The following is a 19,032-nucleotide window of genomic DNA, read 5'->3' on the forward strand; positions in this document are numbered from 1 at the left end:
GCTATAGCTTGCAAATAAACAAATGTGACTCTGGGTGACAACATAAGGCTGTGTATGTTTTACACAGACATAATTTTGGCTCTCTGCTCTGAAAAATTAAGAGATTAATTTGAGTTCACAATACTTGAAACAAGGATGAGGGTGAGAAAATCCCAAAATATCTAAAAAGGCAAGAGAGAGAGGGGCTACAAAATAGGTATTTTTTAAAACTTCAATCAACTTAGTATTCACAAAATGGCATTTCACAGTTTTATTGCAGTTAGCCAAACAAACTACTACAGGATGCACTGTACCTGAAATACATTCCATGGATGGGAGGAAATCAAAGTAAGCTAACCATTGCAGAGGCAATGCAGGTCTTCACGTATTGTTACTAAGAACTACTGAAAACAACAATAACAGGAGGATAGGATACTGATAGCAAAAAGCAAGAAACGACATCATACAGAAGTTTATAAGCCATCTACAGACCTGCCTACATCAAGATACATCACAGTTAATATTGGCCTAAACCTTACCTACAGACCTGACTACATCAAGATACATCACAGTTGATATTGGCCTTTGGTGGCCAACATTGAAGATTTGTGTTTTTGCATCAACACTGGGCCTGGCTTGTGATATAAAAAAGAATTTTTTCCCCCCTCAGTCAACATTCGGGACACATGAAGAAGCTGAGGGAAATAATCAGCCCAAATTAAAAGAACAAAAACAAACATTTGACGAGAAAAGAAATCAGTTATTTTACATAATGAAAAAGGAAAAGCAAGAGATCCAAATATTGAGCCTTGGGGTACACCGTTGAAAAAATGTAAACATAATAACACAATCAGTATCTGCGACGTTTGTTGTTAGGCCCTTCATAGTTTCCCACAACGGGGATTCCCCTCCCGAAGCTTGCAGGCCCCCCCACTGCAGGCCCAGGCCCTGCCCCCATAAGCCCTGCCCCCACTGCCTGTTGCTGCTGAGGGGACTCAACACCTGGACGGCCACTCATGGGGGACGAACCAATCTGATTAGGAGCCCCCTGGGGGAACCTATCGGTGCGCAGCTACAGTGTAAAGGGATAGGGTTGGTGGAGATATTATGAGCAGTCCAGATGCAGAAGAATCAGATGGGAGGGATATTCAATAACAATGTTCGTTTTGGCGAGGCAATGAGAAGGCGTTCCGAACGTCAAAGTAGGCAAGCAGAGGAGTTCCGGGCAGTCAGAAGAGGGAGAGAGGAATCAATCCATTAGTTATGGGTGCAGAGCTGATATAAGCTATGAGAATCCCTTTCCTAACCCGCACTAACCTCATGATGTGAACAGTGAAGTCAGGGGAGTAAATGTTATTATTTTAACCTCAATTTGCTAATCACCACCACGAGATACTATGATATCATGATTAAAGATATCGCAATGGTAAGGGAAAAGATGCCAGAAAAGACCAGCTGGACAATATATATATGTATCAACTATTAAAATCAAAGTCACTGGCAAAACACCTTGGAATGTAATGTCCATAAGCAGAATATAAATAGCCTCTGGCATCTCCTCTCACCACTGGTTAAAATCTGAAAACAATACACTGCAGTTTCTATTCAGTACCAAGGATTGAGCAGGTTAAGGAGAGCAAGTTATTGAGAGGTTGAGAGTAAGCGCCCATCTTAGCGCATACATTACCATGGCTCCATTGTCTGGCATCATGTTTGGTGCGCCCATGTTTGGAGTTCCCTCGGGGCCCATGGCTCCGGCCCTTCCGCTTATGCCTATGCCCATCATTTGAGGGGGTCCCTGGTTTACACTGGCCCCAGCAACAGAGGCGGGGTTAAACCCATCTACACGCAAAACAACGTAGCATCGTTTGGTCACACTGGAAGTAAACCCCACCCATCACACCCCGTGTGCACTGTTTGTTGTTGTAGAGTGGTGTAAAAATCTCTCAGGGCTGACAGAGCTAGCTAACGTTGGTTGTTGGTCACACAAGCAATGCCAATTATGTAGGTGTCAAATGTTTCGTTTCCTAGTTTGATAGGGAAAAATAAGTCAATTGAGCCCGTTGGTACACAATTGAAAACATATCACATTTTGTTAGTCTGTGGTGAGATATCCATATCGATATGCACACTGAACGAAAATAAACGCAACATGTAAAATGTTGGTCCCATGTTACATGTGCTGGGGGCCTAATACATTTTTCAATTGAGTGATTTTTTATCTATGAACTAACCCAGTTAAATATTTGAAATTGTTGCATGTTACGTTAATGTAAAAAAAAAAAAAGTATATATATATATTTAAAAACATACATCATTTGTTGATGATTTCATATGGCAGGTTAACAGTCTACAGCACCTGTAATCATTAGGCTATGCCTTAAAATTGGTCAAGTTGTATTAATATATAAGCGGAACCAAAAACCAACGTTAGCAGATAGATGCCTACAACAGACTATTTACAGGTCATTGGGAACAGGAGCAGTGTATCATACCATTCAATCAACAGAGTAAGAGTTCCATTACAGTAAAATAGCAATGTGGGACAAGCTGTGAGAGGCCCTCAAATAGTCTGGATGAATTTCCGATTTCAGGCGAAAGAACACCATCACCCAGTTCTGCTTCTAGGTTAAAAACCGTGACTGCACATCACCATTGCCAGATATTCAACTCCAGACCCAAATCCCAAACCCCATTCACAGCCATACGATACAGGTCTTTGCACTGTAAAAGCATCAGTAGGATGACAAGTCATTTAATATTAAAAAATAAAAATGTTGCATCAACTACTAATGGAAACACGAGTAAAGAGTTCATTATGCTTTCTAGGTACTAAATGAGACAGAGCTGTATTAGTTATGAATTGACCCCACCCCACCCACCCACACTGCTAGAAATGAACAGATACATTTCTCCTAGATGGTATATGTACACAGAAATGATACTGCAAAAAGCCCCCCCCCCCCACCCCCCCAAAAAGACTAATCCACCATCTCATTGAACAACGCACGCCATTATGTTTGTAAGTAGTAAACATACACACACATAAAATGTAAATACAAACAAAGGGATAGGTTTATTCTAAGCTTGTAGATAAGAATGTTTACCAAGTGTTGGGATTGGTGGCTACTGCGGATACAAAATGTTTACTAAAAACCCTCATGCTAGAAATGTAGGTTCGGTTTGGGCCTCCTCTATTGTTCGAATCAGGTAAATAAGTAGGTCTGTAGAAAGAGCAAAAGTGAGGTTACATAAAACATTAAGGACTAAAGAAAACAATGGTTTCCTTCAACCAGTTGACTAAACAACAAATTACCTGATAACAAAACGATAGTGTAGTGAAGTCATCATGTAAAATTCACACTAAAAAAGGTAGACATGACTTTCTACAAATTGATGTACTCAGTTTCTCCACACACAAATCAGGGGTAAAAACAAAATATATCCCACGACTGAAATTTAAGTCAATCTCAGATCGACTGCAAAACTCCTTTTTCATGAAAAAAAAAGGCATGACCATCATTACTTGTCAGGAAAGAGGATAATTTTGTACATGTATTAAAACTGAGTTACACCATTTAGTCATAAAAAATAAAACGAAATCTCAAAAAATTCCATGACGGAAATCCTTTGCAGTGATGGATAACTTTAACCCCTCCATGATTATTTCAGTCTCACAATCCCCCAAAACACACGTACACCCTAGTCACTCTCACTCACATATCTAATCAGTGACACAAAAACATAATTAGCATGTTCTCGGACTACGCCACATGAGCATATTTCCCCCAGTAGTATTAGTACTTCAGTACACACAGTATGTAGGTGATGTGCAGCCCCGGGTTACATTCATAAAGTGGTGAAGGAGCCACTATGAGCCTCACACAGCCCATCCCGTTCAGAGCCTCACAATATATCCCTAGCCCTGCTCCTAGCCCTTTAATGTCTGCCGACCTGAAGGAACGAGCCAGGTGCACACAATATGGCGGTGGCGCCACCTAGCCTTCCAATGGGCTTAGGGGGAACTTCTTCCTTATAGCCAGGGCGGCAGAACTCCAGTAACTTTCCCCAAATTCCCAGGTTTTCCAGGAATCACAGTCCCTGGGAATTGAGAAAGTTACCAGAATTTCACAAACCTAGCCATATGTCCAACACCTTCCCAGTTCCTTTAGATCTGTAGACACCGAAAGGGGGAGGGGTAGTTTATGGTTGTTAATGGACCAGTCAGTGCTGAGTCATCGTTATGACCCTACCTCCCATATTAATGGCTCCACGAGGGCCCAGTTCACCCATTCTCATTTCCTGTTCTCTCTGGAAGAAGTGAAGAAGAGTGGTGCACCCGTAAACCTTATGGACAATAACTACTAGGACCATTAGGACATGTGTAGGATGATTCCTCACACATCACAACACTCACACAGATATATAAGCAACAGCCAGGGAATAAGGTTAATAATGTTCTCCCAACTGTGATAGAAAAAGTCCTGAAGGAGGAGTTACAAAAGCTGTGTGTGGAATGACACTGTATTGGATGTGTAAGAACTTAGTGAGAGGAGTACATACGGAATGAACATCTGAGTTCCTAGGTATGCTTAACAAGTTACTTATGTGTCCAGTATGGATTCTCAAGGTCCATCTAAAAAAAAGTCAATATTGGTCTGTATGTGATGAGTATATAACTTAATATGGGACAAGCCAAAATATAACATGGATTTAGTCCAAAGTTGATCAAACAATGAAGTGACCTTGTTGTGGTAATTTCAGCCTAATAGAGGAATAAGGGTTACTGATAAATATGCAAGAGAAAAGATTGAGAAGTAGATAAATCCCCAAATCCCCTCCACACATTGATGTTCAGACGACCTAAACATTAGTACACAAAAAGATATATGTACGCTACACAAACTCACAAATGAAGCTGTACAAAGCACACACATTATCAACACTGACCCCCCCTCACATAAAATATCTTATCATAAAGGACATATGCAATAAACATGCCCCCACTCGCTCGCTCTCTCACACACACACGTAAGTACACATCATCACTCAACTCAACCCCCCCCACACACTCTCACAGACACAAATAATATGCAAGTACACTCAACATCCTCCCAACTAGCTCACTCACACCATCATACAAATATGATACACATACAGTATAGTCCTGTGTGCTACGTTATATTGTGAAAGTCAGAAGAGTTACAGATAGAAAAGCATTGTTTAGAACAGACATGCTCTGTAACGTGTAATAGGGAACAGTGTCAGCTCTACACATTGCATTTCTACCAGCAACATTCTAAACAATGCAGAACCACAGAATACACCTCCTAGTCCAAAATGTCTTAAGATATACGTTGTAAAATCTGAGTTTCCTGTGAATTTTAAACTGGCCAGCTAAAACAAAGTAAACATGGGTAAATAGTACATATATTATATATTCCATATTAGTATACTATATTTCAAATCATGTTACATTTAAATAGTTAATGAGAGATGGACACTAAAAATCCTTCACCAGCTGCATTCACTCATCTTTTGCGGGACAAATTGTGTTCTAGTTATGTAGTTACAGCTCCACCTGAATATACTTACCTGGAATACAATGCAAATGTTCCACATTGAAGATCGAACACTTCCCTCACACATGCTTGCACACAACACTCCCTCAAGACAAGCACATGAAGTAGTTTAAGTACACACACACACACACACAAATTCTCATCACAGACAAACACACACGGCAACAAATTCTCACACACACACACACTCTCGTCTCTGTTGAGTACAGAGGTAAGTGCAGTATGGGACATTAAAATGTCATGTTAATTAACATGACACGTGACAGTATTACAAAAGTGTGTCTTCTATAATGTTGAGTTAATTAAATGCAAGAAACTTTAAAAGAAAAAGAATGAGAACTGTTAAAAGAGAAACAAAACAAAATGTACAGTATTTGTTGGAATTAAATCTTGAGTATTGATCAGAATATCTGATATAGGTCTTTTGCCTGGAACAATTTCTGCACAAATGTTTATGGATAAATACTCCCTAAAGTACAGTATGCACTACTACTAAACATTATTATTTTTTTATCTTAAAAAGTAACTAGAAGGTAATTATCAATTAACAAAAAATTGTGGGACTTGCTTTAAGTCTTTGAAAGTATTTTTGTGGTAGTTGAAGAAATGTAAAACATTTTACTTAAGTGAAGAATTATAGCCAAAGTTAAATGTTAAAATATCTAGTCTGATAAGCCCATACTACCAAAGCCCATACTATGATAGACAACTATAAAAACCTTATTACTTTGGCGTGCGGGGGAGTTCGATCACATATTTCATTACAAATACAGTAAATACACTCAGACTACAACACTTTTACTCATAAGGAATTAGAAAAGTTTTAGGCTATAATTAGGGGTGATGAATATGTTACACCTAGTGGTGGAAGTTTAGAAGTTTGTTAGTGTTGAAAATGTAAGTCTGTTGTAGTAGAGGGCGTGACTGATTTATAAATAGTGAATAGTAGCCTTCAGTGGGAGACTAGGTAGTAGTAAGTAGCCCAGAAGTACTAGTAGCAGTAGTCTACGTTGCAGTAGTGACTGTTTTAGATAGGTAGGCAATGGGTTAGCTAGAGTAAGTGTTATAATTTGATATTGCTGTTCTGATTTCAGATTTGAAAAGCAGACTAAAGATTTCATACACTAACTTTTTATGAAAGTAGTAGTGATGCGGTTCCTAAAACAGCTGTATATTTTGATTGTTAGAAGATAATTTCGTTCCCAATTTCAGATTTGAATAGCAGAGAAGACCAATATTTCATGTCCTCTAAGTTTTGTCTAAATTGTTGGGAAAGTGGTCAAAGTAGCTGATGTGTAAAAAGTCACATTGTTATACTAAGTTTTTTAAGAAGGACAAAAAGTGTAATAATTTAAAAAGTATATACGTAGGGCCTCCCGAGTGGCGCAGCAGTCTAAGGCACTACATCGTAGTGCTAGAGGTGTCACTACAGACCCGTGTTCGATCCCGGGCTGTATTACATAACCGGCCGTGATCGGGAATCCCATAAGGTGGCGCACAATTGGCCCAGCATTGTCCGGGTTAGGGGGAGTGTTTGACAGGGGGAGCTTCATTTGGCTCATCCAGCTCTAGCGACTCCTTGTGCTGGGCCGGGCGCCTGCAGGCTGACCTTGATCGTCAAGTGAACAGTGTTTCCTCCAACACATTGGTGCAGCTGGCTTCCGGGTTAAGCTGGCGGGTGTTAAGAAGCGCGGTTTGGCAGGTAATGTTTCAGAGGACGCATGACTCGACCTTCGCCTCCAGAGCAGCGATGCAGCGGTGAGACAAGATCGAAATTGGGGAGAAAAGGGGGTAAAAATATATTTTTAATTGGCATATATGCTATGAAAAAAACTGTATGCAAGCAACCTAATCCAGACCAGACTACACATTTTAAAGTTTGAATGGTATTTCTATCTGAAACGGTGTTAGAGTAGCGTTCTAAATAATAATAACTATAAGTCTGTTTTTTTACAATATTTAAAGTGAGGACTTTTGCTAGTGCCACTAATAATAGTAGGCCTACATATACTGTCCTGTAATCCTGTGTATGTTTTACACGAGCACAACTTTGGCACTCTGGATGACGGGACACATTGAATACAAAGTGGTGCCCAATTGATAGATCTTTAAAAGTTCTATTATTGCCAGACACTTCTGACTTCTAAGTTGTAGTTCAGCTTTGTCTTATGGACTTCTATTCAACCACCCCTTTTGGTTTTCATTCCTCGGTCGATAGCGCAGTAAGTTGGGGGATGGAGCATCATTTTATTTTTTAAACTTGCACTCGTCTTTTCCTACTAGCACTGACAGTGCTGATTACTTCTTTAATTGAGGAAAAATGTACTGACTACGACTGATATGTGGTCGTCTTACCTAGCTTTCTTACGATGAATGCACTAACTATGTCACTCTGGATGAGAGCGTCTGCTAAATTACTAAAATGTAAATGTAAAAGGAGGGAGGCAAAAAGTGTGTTAGGTATACGTGTTGTTCGTAAATGTGTGTGAGGCTTGCGAGCATGTTCTAAGTCTAATATCCCCCTAAGACTAATGCTAAAGGGTAACGACAATAGATCTATGTTAATCCTTGTGCGGGTTGTTTTGGGTTAAGCTGTAGGAGTTGTAACTGTTGCATAGGAGCAAGAGTTCATGCTAAGAGTAGTGTAAGGGTGGCTGTAACAGCAGAGGGAGCTTTGTACGATATTTCCAGCCGGTCCTCTTTCTCTACGGCCTCTCAACACACAATAGAAACAGAGAAGAAAAGTTATTATGCAGCAACATCATAAGACACATCACATCCACAGGCATGCAGTAATACAGGTGCACTAAGGGCTAGGTAGGTAAACGCATGTTTCCTGAGAACGTCAGTATGTTTCCCAACCCATGATCACAGAGTTGCAATGATGAAAAAGTTGACGGGAGACTATTGAAGTATTGAAAATTGGGACCAAGACTTAGGCTTGAAATGAATGAAATCCACCTAAAAAAAGCTGATGACAGAATCCTCAACTCTTTGCCTGTGTGTTTTTGTCAAGTGATTAGATAAAGTGAAGATACCAAAGGACACAGCCTTTGCACAGTGGCCATTTCTAGACATGCCAATATAATTTTAACAGATTGTGACTTTCAAGTTTCCCTATCGCCTTCATGGAAAACCTTAGAACTATTCTGAGGACTCTCTCTGGAACTGAAGTTACTCTCATCCGGAAGACACTCAAGCATCACAAATGAGCAGTGGTGAAAGGGTCTGTCAATCATTAGCCTCTCCCCTCTTAACGTTCCCACAAGAATGCCAAGCTGTCGGTTACAGGATCTAGATTACTTCAGACAACTCAGCAGAGATAGAGCAGTATTTTGTTCTAGCAGGTGGCCCTCTCCCATACTACTTTAGTAAAATAGGTGTTGAAAACCCAGGTAAATACAACAGACATTTGAATTGATGATAAACGTATAACGTGGGACAGCTACACATTGTTTTATGTCGCTAGCTGTGAGGCTAGTATTGTGGATACACTGCTTAGAAGGGCTGCTACTGCTGGACATCAGTTTGGTAAGAAAAATACACCCTGAAAACCACAGTAGAACAACGATGAACCAATATGAAAACCCCTCGGCCTTTCTCTTTTGGTTTTAGCAGATCTGAAGACCAGATGGGTGTAAACAAGATGGTGGCCGTCAGCTGCTACCCTAAGCCCATTGGAGGGTTAGGTTGAGCAATCGCTGCACTGCTTACACCTATCAGTCCCGTCAGAAGGAGAAAGAATAGCGGCTTGAGGTCAATTTCAGATCAGGTTTGTGTCTTTCAAGCTAAAGTCTTTGGAAGATACGAAAACCAAACCTAGAGCCCTGTTGGTATTGTGACATGCTACGTGCATAAGAAATAGCACTAAATAGGTAGTAGGCTACCATAAACTAGACTGACCCAAAATACATTTTTATTAGACTTTCACACACAGGACTACGGTACACTAAGTTAATCTGTAGTTACCTAGAAAAGATATGCTCCTATAGTGATATGGGACACTAGTTGAAAAGAAAAAGGCAGCATTCTGGGATGCTTTAGGAATGGGTAGTCAAAATTATTTTACTATTCAAATAATATCATCACTTATTTATCATCACTTATCCGGATAGTCGAAAAATGCACATGCACACGGCAGAGGTAAACAGCGGAGATACTGCGTTTCCGGTAGTTTGGCTAACAGCAACAGCGAAAGAGAAGTCTGATTTTCGCCGCGATAGAACTGATTCTGCTACAAAAAACGGTTTTCTGGTGAGTGTTTTGCATTGATCTGTGTCAGGTATTGTGGAAACTCTGGCAAGGGAGTGCCTGTAATTGCTATTTGAAATGGGGAAAATGGCATACCGAGTCGGGGCAGCCTGGAGGGCTAAATACCCAGCAGTAGCTCAACGCACCGCTATAGAAACTACATTCAAAGGTTTGATGTTTAATTCAACTAAGAATTTCAAATGTCCTGGTATTTCTTTGTAGATAAAAATGTCACAAGGATGACGTAATATAGACAAAGCCTTTTCATCGTTAAAATAGGTCTATATAAATAAATATATATATACACATCTAAAAAAAATAACACTCAAGTAATTGAATACTAACATTCGGTCGGATATCCGCGTATTTAATTAGCCGTGCCCATCCCTAGTATGCTTGATCATCATCAGTGTGACGTAGAGCGGTAGGACTGTTAGGCATCTTTTCTCAGCACCCAACAGCATGATCGATGGACCCTAAAAATCACTATCATATCTGAGAATGTTCTCAAAATCCCCATATAAAACGCAGACCCTCAGCAGAATCATGTGAATGAAAGTGTGTGAACACCGCTTCTCTGAAATGAACAACATTTTTAAAAAAGTGTGATAGTTTGTGTATTCAAAAACCTAGAAATGAGTGATACTGACTGTACTGATGTGAAGGTCTATGTTGGCTGTGTGTGTGTTCTCCAAGTGTATTCACACTCTTCATGAAGTTAGGCGTGAACCGGTCTGACCTTTGTGTGCATGTTTGTGTGTCTGTTCGGTGAACTCACGCTGTCCGCATAGTTTGGCTTGAAGCCGTCCGGTTGGCGTCTCATCTCTTCCTGCTCTCGATGGCGCTGCATCATCTCCTCCTCCTGCCTACGCCTCTCCTCATGTCTACAAACAGGAGAGAACGTTTAACACACACTTCTGACTCTCCTCGTGACGAGTAGAAAATAGAGTGGGAGGTACACACACGTACCTCATCTCTATATTCTTGCGTTTCTGCAGCTCCTGGTTGCGAAGCTCCTCCAGACGTCTCAGCTCCTCTTGACGCCTCATCAGGTCTGAGAAAGAGAAGATGAGAGAGAAATATGGGTTGGCTTGGTATAACATCAGGTCTGAGAGAAAGGGGTTGGCTTGGTATTACATCAGGTCTGAGAGAAAGGGGTTGGCTTGGTATAACATCAGGTCTGAGAGAAAGGGGTTGGCTTGGTATTACATCAGGTCCGAGAGGAGGGGTTGACTTGGTATTACATCAGGTCCGAGAGGAGGAGTTGGCTTGGTATTACATCAGGTCTGAGAGGAGGGGTTGGCTTGGTATAACATCAGGTCTGAGAGGAGGGGTTGGCTTGGTATTACATCAGGTCTGAGAGGAGGGGTTGGCTTGGTATTACATCAGGTCTAAGAGGAGGGGTTGGCTTGGTATTACATCAGGTCTGAGAGGAGGGGTTGGCTTGGTAATACATCAGGTCTGAGAGGGGGGGTTGGCTTGGTATTGCATCAGGTCTGAGAGGAGGGGTTGTTTGGTATTACATCAGGTCTAAGATGGGTTGGCTTGGTATTACATCAGGTCTGAGAGGAGGGGTTGGCTTGGTAATACATCAGGTCTGAGAAGAGGGGTTGTTTGGTATTACATCAGGTCTAAGAGGAGGGGTTGGCTTGGTATTTCATCAGGTCTGAGAGAAAGGGGTTGGCTTGGTATTAAATCAGGTCTGAGAGAAAGGGGTTGGCTTGGTATTACATCAGGTCTGAGAGAAAGGGGTTGGCTTGGTATTACATCAGGTCTGAGAGAAAGGGGTTGGCTTGGTATTACATCAGGTCTGAGAGAAAGGGGTTGGCTTGGTATTACATCAGGTCTGAGAGAAAGGGGTTGGCTTTGTATTACATCAGGTCTGAGAGAAAGGGGTTGGCTTGGTATTACATCAGGTCTGAGACAAAGGGGTTGGCTTGGTATAACATCAGGTCCGAGAGGAGTGGTTGACTTGGTATTACATCAGGTCTGAGAGAAAGGGGTTGGCTTGGTATTACATCAGGTCTGAGAGGAGGGGTTGGCTTGGTATTACATCAGGTCTGAGAGGAGGGGTTGGCTTGGTATTACATCAGGTCTGAGAGGAGGGGTTGGCTTGGTAATACATCAGGTCTGAGAGGAGGGGTTGGCTTGGTATTACATCAGGTCTAAAAGGAGGGGTTGGCTTGGTATTACATCAGGTCTGAGACAAAGGGGCTGGCTTGGTAATACATCAGGTCTGAGAGAAAGGGGTTGGCTTGGTATAACATCAGGTCTGAGAGGAGGGGTTGGCTTGGTATTACATCAGGTCTAAAAGGAGGGGTTGGCTTGGTATTACATCAGGTCTGAGACAAAGGGGCTGGCTTGGTAATACATCAGGTCTGAGAGAAAGGGGTTGGCTTGGTATAACATCAGGTCCGAGAGGAGGGGTTGACTTGGTATTACATCAGGTCTGAGAGAAAGGGGTTGGCTTGGTATTACATCAGGTCTGAGAGGAGGGGTTGGCTTGGTATAACATCAGGTCTGAGAGGAGGGGTTGGCTTGGTATAACATCAGGTCTGAGAGAAAGGGGTTGGCTTTGTATTACATCAGGTCTGAGAGAAAGGGGTTGGCTTGGTATTACATCAGGTCTGAGAGAAAGGGGTTGGCTTGGTATTACATCAGGTCTGAGAGAAAGGGGTTGGCTTGGTATTACATCAGGTCTGAGAGAAAGGGGTTGGCTTTGTATTACATCAGGTCTGAGAGAAAGGGGTTGGCTTGGTATTACATCAGGTCTGAGACAAAGGGGTTGGCTTGGTATAACATCAGGTCCGAGAGGAGGGGTTGACTTGGTATTACATCAGGTCTGAGAGAAAGGGGTTGGCTTGGTATTACATCAGGTCTGAGAGGAGGGGTTGGCTTGGTATAACATCAGGTCTGAGAGGAGGGGTTGGCTTGGTATTACATCAGGTCTGAGAGGAGGGGTTGGCTTGGTATAACATCAGGTCCGAGAGGAGGGGTTGACTTGGTATTACATCAGGTCTGAGAGAAAGGGGTTGGCTTGGTATTACATCAGGTCTGAGAGGAGGGGTTGGCTTGGTATAACATCAGGTCTGAGAGGAGGGGTTGGCTTGGTATAACATCAGGTCTGAGAGGAGGGGTTGGCTTGGTATAACATCAGGTCTGAGAGAAAGGGGTTGGCTTGGTATTACATCAGGTCTGAGAGAAAGGGGTTGGCTTGGTATTACATCAGGTCTGAGAGAAAGGGGTTGGCTTGGTATTACATCAGGTCTGAGAGAAAGGGGTTGGCTTGGTATTACATCAGGTCTGAGAGAAAGGGGTTGGCTTTGTATTACATCAGGTCTGAGAGAAAGGGGTTGGCTTGGTATTACATCAGGTCTGAGACAAAGGGGTTGGCTTGGTATTACATCAGGTCCGAGAGGAGGGGTTGACTTGGTATTACATCAGGTCTGAGAGAAAGGGGTTGGCTTGGTATTACATCAGGTCTGAGAGGAGGGGTTGACTTGGTATTACATCAGGTCTGAGAGAAAGGGGTTGGCTTGGTATTACATCAGGTCTAAAAGGAGGGGTTGGCTTGGTATTACATCAGGTCTGAGAGAAAGGGGCTGGCTTGGTAATACATCAGGTCTGAGAGAAAGGGGTTGGCTTGGTATTACATCAGGTCTAAGAGAAAGGGGTTGGCTTGGTATTAATGTTTTTTTGTATTCACACGTGACAGTTTCTGACAACACTTGAAGTAGGCCTATGGCTATGTCTGCTAATGTTGAATATGCACACGACACAAAAGGTAACATGTTAACTTTGTCCTTGAAAAGTTGGCGTCTTCCTCGGTGTGTGTGAGAGGTTCCTCTGAGTGTGTGTACCTTGTCTCATCATCATGAGCTGATGCTCGTGCTTGGCGGCCTCCATCTCTTGCTCCAGCTTCTCCTTGGCCTCTCGGATGTTGCGCTCAACCTGGTCTCTCTGCTGCTTTTCCATCTCGTCCAGGGCCTTCCAGCGGGACGAGTACTCAAACTCAAATGTCCCCGGCTGGGCAAACCGCGGGGGGTGCTCCCTCTCCCTGGAGAGACAGGGAGGAGAGGGGTTAGTGGCTGGACTAAGACCTGAAGGGAGACTATGAGGAAAGTGGAACGGTGCACACACACACACCGACGGGCAAGTGAATAAATCAACAAATTCATACTGGTTATGATAAAGAACTCCCGTTGTCAAGACTGGTACAGAGAGTAAAACTCCCAATAGGAGATCATGTGTATAACGTACTTGTGGTAGTGTACAGATTTCACCAGCAACTTCTCTGGGAGTCCATCCTCTTCATCCAGCTGCTCGGTGGGTTCCACTATGGCAGGCCGAGGAGACCTGGAGACAACACGGTGAGATGGGAGTTATCACAAACACTGCTTGGAATTGATTTGGTGCGTTTGGGTTATTTCGTAAACCAGGTAACTAAGTAAATGCAGTCGTTGGTTGTCTTACGTGGTGAGCAGCAGCGCCCCGTCAGCACAGCGATCCAGGGCTTTACGAGCACAAGGTTTGTTGGCAAACTCCACGAAGCCCTTCCCAGTGGGCCTTCCGCGGTCGTCCACCACAACGATAGCCCTTTCCACTGGGCCGAACTCCGAGAAGGCCTCCTCAAGGAGCTCGTTGGAGACCACAGGGGAAAGGTTCCGCACTGTGAGGGCAGAGCCGTGCGTGGCGAAGCGGATCCGGATAGGTCGGTTCCCCAGCACTGTGCCGTCCAACTCTGCCTTGGCAATCTCCGCCAGCGTCCTGGTTTCCTAGAATTCCAGGTCAAAGGTTAGGCTCTATTGATAGCAAACTTTCAACGTTTTTTTATGCACTCTTGATTGATTAATGAGAATTGCCACCTAGATAGTGTTACCATAATCTAGTCAAGCATGTTTCAAAGGGACCCAATGTATCAAGAAATGAATGGTTTCAGGTGGGGGAGTAGGCTTAACAATTGGTCAGGCAGACCCATCCGCCAGAGTAATAAATAGTAGCTAACTAACTAGGGGGAACAGATGGGTATCGATATTATAGCGGCCTAAACTCCAACAATCAAAAGGAGCTTACTTCACCACGGAGTTCGATATTACTGAATACTCTAAAACGCAGTCTTACCAGTCGAATGAAGCCGAATCCTCGGTCTCGGTTGATAAACACCTCGTTAGCCTCGCCATACTTTGAAAACAGTTTTTTGAAATCATCCTCCGTGAGGTCTGTCGGGAGGTTACCGATGAACAACCTACATCGCTGCGTGAAGGTTTTCTCCCCGGGTCTCCTGAAACTCTTTATATCCAGCGTCATTTCCAGCGACTCTCCGGCTCCACCCTCCCCCTCTGCCGCAGGGCTGGCAGCCGTCGGCGGCTTTGGTGGTGGGGTTTTCCCATCCGCAACATTCGGCCTTCGCTCCATGCCTGGAGAGTCCATGTTGCGCTTTGTGTGCTGCTGCTGCTGCTGCTGGCGGTACTGCTGCTGAGGTTTCGGCGACGGTGCGTTGTTTTGAATGTTGACCTGTTTTAGATTTCGGTGAGCCATACTTAGAGCGAAGTAAATCCCTCACAATATGTATCCAGTAAGTATAGCTTTGAATGCGCAGAAATATTTCAGAAACGAAAAAACCGTGCCTCCTTACAGTCATCAGCCAGCGAAGTGCGGCTGTAACTCAAAATGGCGATGACTGCGCGCGCACCGTTGACGTGAGGTATTCAACGTGGCTGTGTTTTTCCCCTTGGCCACCAGGTGGGGTACGAAGACTTTTACAAGATCAAGGGATGTCGGGAAGTTTTTGCATGGCATAGTGGCATGCTGATGCTGATGTTGGTGTCGCACTTTGTTCAACATGTTCAGACATGTTCAAGGTCAATGTCATGGGAAGATTCAGTGTGCTGCCGCTGACACTTTACTATCTAAATGATTGATATTCGTAACAGCAGCATGTTGGTTCCCGTCCCAAGGCGGGAACACTATACCAGTAGGAGTAATACTCCACTTGGCAGTGGTACTGGTAGGCTCACTATGCTTATTGCTTATATAATCATTAATGCCATTTAGGCATGGGGCAGAGCTCATACTCAGTCACTCTGTCAATGGTCCAAAGTTTACGCACACACGCACACACATCCTATGGGGGTAAAGTGGAGGGAAGGGGTTCATGGGTGATAAAAGGGATGGTTGGTCTCTTTGTGCGAGATGTCTGAGACTGGTCATGTGACAACGATGGCTGAGACTGGTCATGTGACAACGATGGCATTCACAGACCTCCACACAACTAAATGGCCCTGTAGCCACATTTTTGCCCATTGTGATGACAAAAGACGCCAGGGTCACTGGAAACCAGACAGACACAGATGCCTGACAGTAAAATACACCCTATTCCGTATGTATTGTATAACGTGTAAAAACGACAGGTAGTTGACTGTGAAAGAAAAACCCTATTCCCCACATAGTTGACCAGAGCCCACATAAACTGGTTATAAACTGACATAAGCTGTCATTACTGTTTATGACAGCTGGTATTCTATCCTCATTGCAGATTAATGTACCCCTTCTGTCAAGTAAGGTGGGGCCCAGTTGTTCTTGTCTCTTATTGTCTGACTCAGGAATACCCTAGTTTGACATCGCAAGCCATTCAGTCACTCATACAGTAGGTAGGAAGAGCGCCCAGTCATATTAGAATGCCCCTCCCTCATCTCCATAGTGATCTGTGGGGGGTGACTCCCTCAGAGTAGGATGTACTAAGATGCCCCTAGACATTGATCTTAAGTCAGTTTTGTGTTCCCCCTTAACGGTTTTTAAGGTGATGGTAAGCTGGTCCTAGATCTATGCCAAAGGTTCATTTCTACCTGGACAAGCTCAGTGGCAAAATAATTTAAAGGTATCTAGCTCGGTGATGGGCTAGTTTCCCAGCATCTGGTGTCTCTTTACCAAAGTTGTCAGACAGATCCCTGATACACCCAATTTATCGTCTGTGTGCTAATGTTTGCATAGCAACGAATAGTCTTCCCAGATCCCTGGAAAGGGTCACACAGAAAAGTTTGGCATCTAACCTTCACCTGACACACACACACACACACACACACACACACACACACACACACACACACACACACACACACACACACACACACACACACACACACACACACACACACACACACACACACACACACACACACACACACACACACACACACACACACTGCCAGGCTAGCGGCCTGGCGATAGAAAGAGAGGGGAGGAGGGTGATTAGTTTTGTTGTTAGGGCTCAATCCCCTGTGCTTTCAGGGGCATAAAGGAAGTGCTGCTCTCAGCAGGGTCAGTGGGCTAGGTCTGCAGGGGAGGCCAGTGTGAAGGGGGAATTATAGCCAGCGATTAACTAGGCAATCCTCTGCCAATCACATGATATGAACTAGTGTGGCCATGAAAAAACAACAGGGGGGAGAGAGAGAGAGACCACCTAAAAGGAAGCGATTCCTACACCTATCACCTACAGAGAGATGAACCTGGAGAAGAGTCCCCTAAGCAAGCTGGTCCTGGGGCTCTGTTCACAAACACAAACACACCCCACAGAGCCCCAGGACAGCAACACAATTAGACCCAACCAAATCATGAGAAAACAAAAAGACAATTACTTGACACATTGGAAAGAATTAACAAAAAAACTGAGCAAACTAGAATGCTATTTGGCTCTAAACAGAGAGTACACAGTGGCAGAATACCTGACCATTGTGACTGACCCAAATGTAAGGAAAGCTTTGACTATGTACAGACTCAGTGAGCATAGCCTTGCTATTGAGAAAGGCCACCGTAGGCAGACCTGGCTCTCAAGAGAAGACAGGCTATGTGCACACTGCTCACAAAATGAGGTGGAAACTGAGCTGCACTTCCTAACCTCCTGCCCAATGTATGACCATATTAGAAACATATTTCCCTCAGATTACACAGATCCACAAAGAATTCGAAAACAAATCCAGATTTTGATAAACTCCCATATCTACTGGGTGAAATACCACAGTGTGCCATCACAGCAGCAAGATTTGTGACCTGTTGCCACAAGAAAAGGTCAACCAGTGAAGAGAAAACACCATTGTAAATACAACCCATATTTATGTTTATTTATTTTCCCTTTTGTACTTTAACCATTTGCAAATTGTTACAACACTGTATATATACATACTATGACATTTGTAATGTCTTTATTCTTCTGGAACGTCTGTGAGTGTAATGTTTACTGTTAATTTTTATTGTTAATTTCACTTTTGTATATTATCTACTTCACTTGCTTTGGCAATGTTAACATATGTTTCCCATGCCAATAAAGCCCCTTCAATTGAATTGAGAGAGGTGGGAGATGTGGGGGGAGGGGAGGTAAGTAGAGAGAGAGAGCAGTACAGGGTGGGGTTTGGGGGAGAGAGAGAGGTGGGGGAGTGGGAGATGTGGGGGGAGGGGAGGTAAGTAGAGGGAGAGAGCACAGTACAGGGTGGGGTTTGGGGGACAGAGTGAGAGAGGCAGGGGAGTGGGGGATGTTGCTGGAGGGGAGGTATGTCGCGGGAGAGAGCACACTACAGGGTGGGGTTTGGGGGAGAGAGAGAGACAGGAAGAGTAGGAGAGCTGTATGTAGAGAAAAAGAGGGAGATGGGAAGGAAGAGAGGGAGAGCTAAGGGTGGAATATGCTGTCTGTACTCTTCCAAGGACTAAGATTTTCCTCTCCTAGTCCAAGACTTCGCCCACTATCTTTTCTTCAATCCACCAAATTCACTCCAGACTCCCCAATTCTCCAAGATTGTGATCCATTTCACCCCTACACTTCCCTCAGGCCCATCCCCAAATTGTATTTTTATCTCTGTGAATACTGAACCAGTAAGGGCTAAGTACTGAAAGTGACTGAGATATCTTGACTTTCACTATCAGACCCAACTGTTCCCCATTGGTGTTGGTTACAGCCTGTCATAGGCTAGCTAAAGTTGCATGTTATAAAGGAAACTAAATTACATTTTGATGGACGTTCCTCATCACAGTGTGAAAACCGTGTGCCTGTGTGTCTTCCCAACCTCTCACTCCCTTCTCCTCTCTCCCCCACCCCTTCGTTTCCTCTCACTTCGTCTCTCCCTCCCTTCATACCCCCATGTCCTCAAAAAGCATAACTACTTTCTGCATTGTGGGAAGCCAAAGTACTTATTTTATTTCACCAAACAAAACCCCCAGGCGACAAGTTAGA

At 43.6% G+C, this 19,032-nt stretch overlaps 1 protein-coding gene across 1 annotated transcript; it reads right to left on the reverse strand.

Moving 5' to 3' along the window:
• Window positions 1-235: 235 nt before the first annotated feature.
• On the reverse strand, window positions 236-15,537 carry pspc1 (paraspeckle component 1). Its single transcript, XM_071330045.1, has 9 exons — window positions 14,934-15,537; window positions 14,286-14,587; window positions 14,073-14,168; window positions 13,673-13,869; window positions 10,782-10,866; window positions 10,591-10,696; window positions 4,233-4,290; window positions 1,667-1,821; window positions 236-1,051 (listed from the first exon to the last, which is right to left on the reverse strand). Exons 1-9 carry the CDS (start codon window positions 15,348-15,350, stop codon window positions 830-832), a joined length of 1,638 nt encoding a protein of 545 aa, XP_071186146.1. The 5' UTR covers window positions 15,351-15,537; the 3' UTR covers window positions 236-829.
• Window positions 15,538-19,032: the final 3,495 nt, after the last annotated feature.

Source organism: Salvelinus alpinus, chromosome 10, assembly GCF_045679555.1.
Source record: "Salvelinus alpinus chromosome 10, SLU_Salpinus.1, whole genome shotgun sequence".
NCBI lineage: Eukaryota > Metazoa > Chordata > Actinopteri > Salmoniformes > Salmonidae > Salvelinus > Salvelinus alpinus.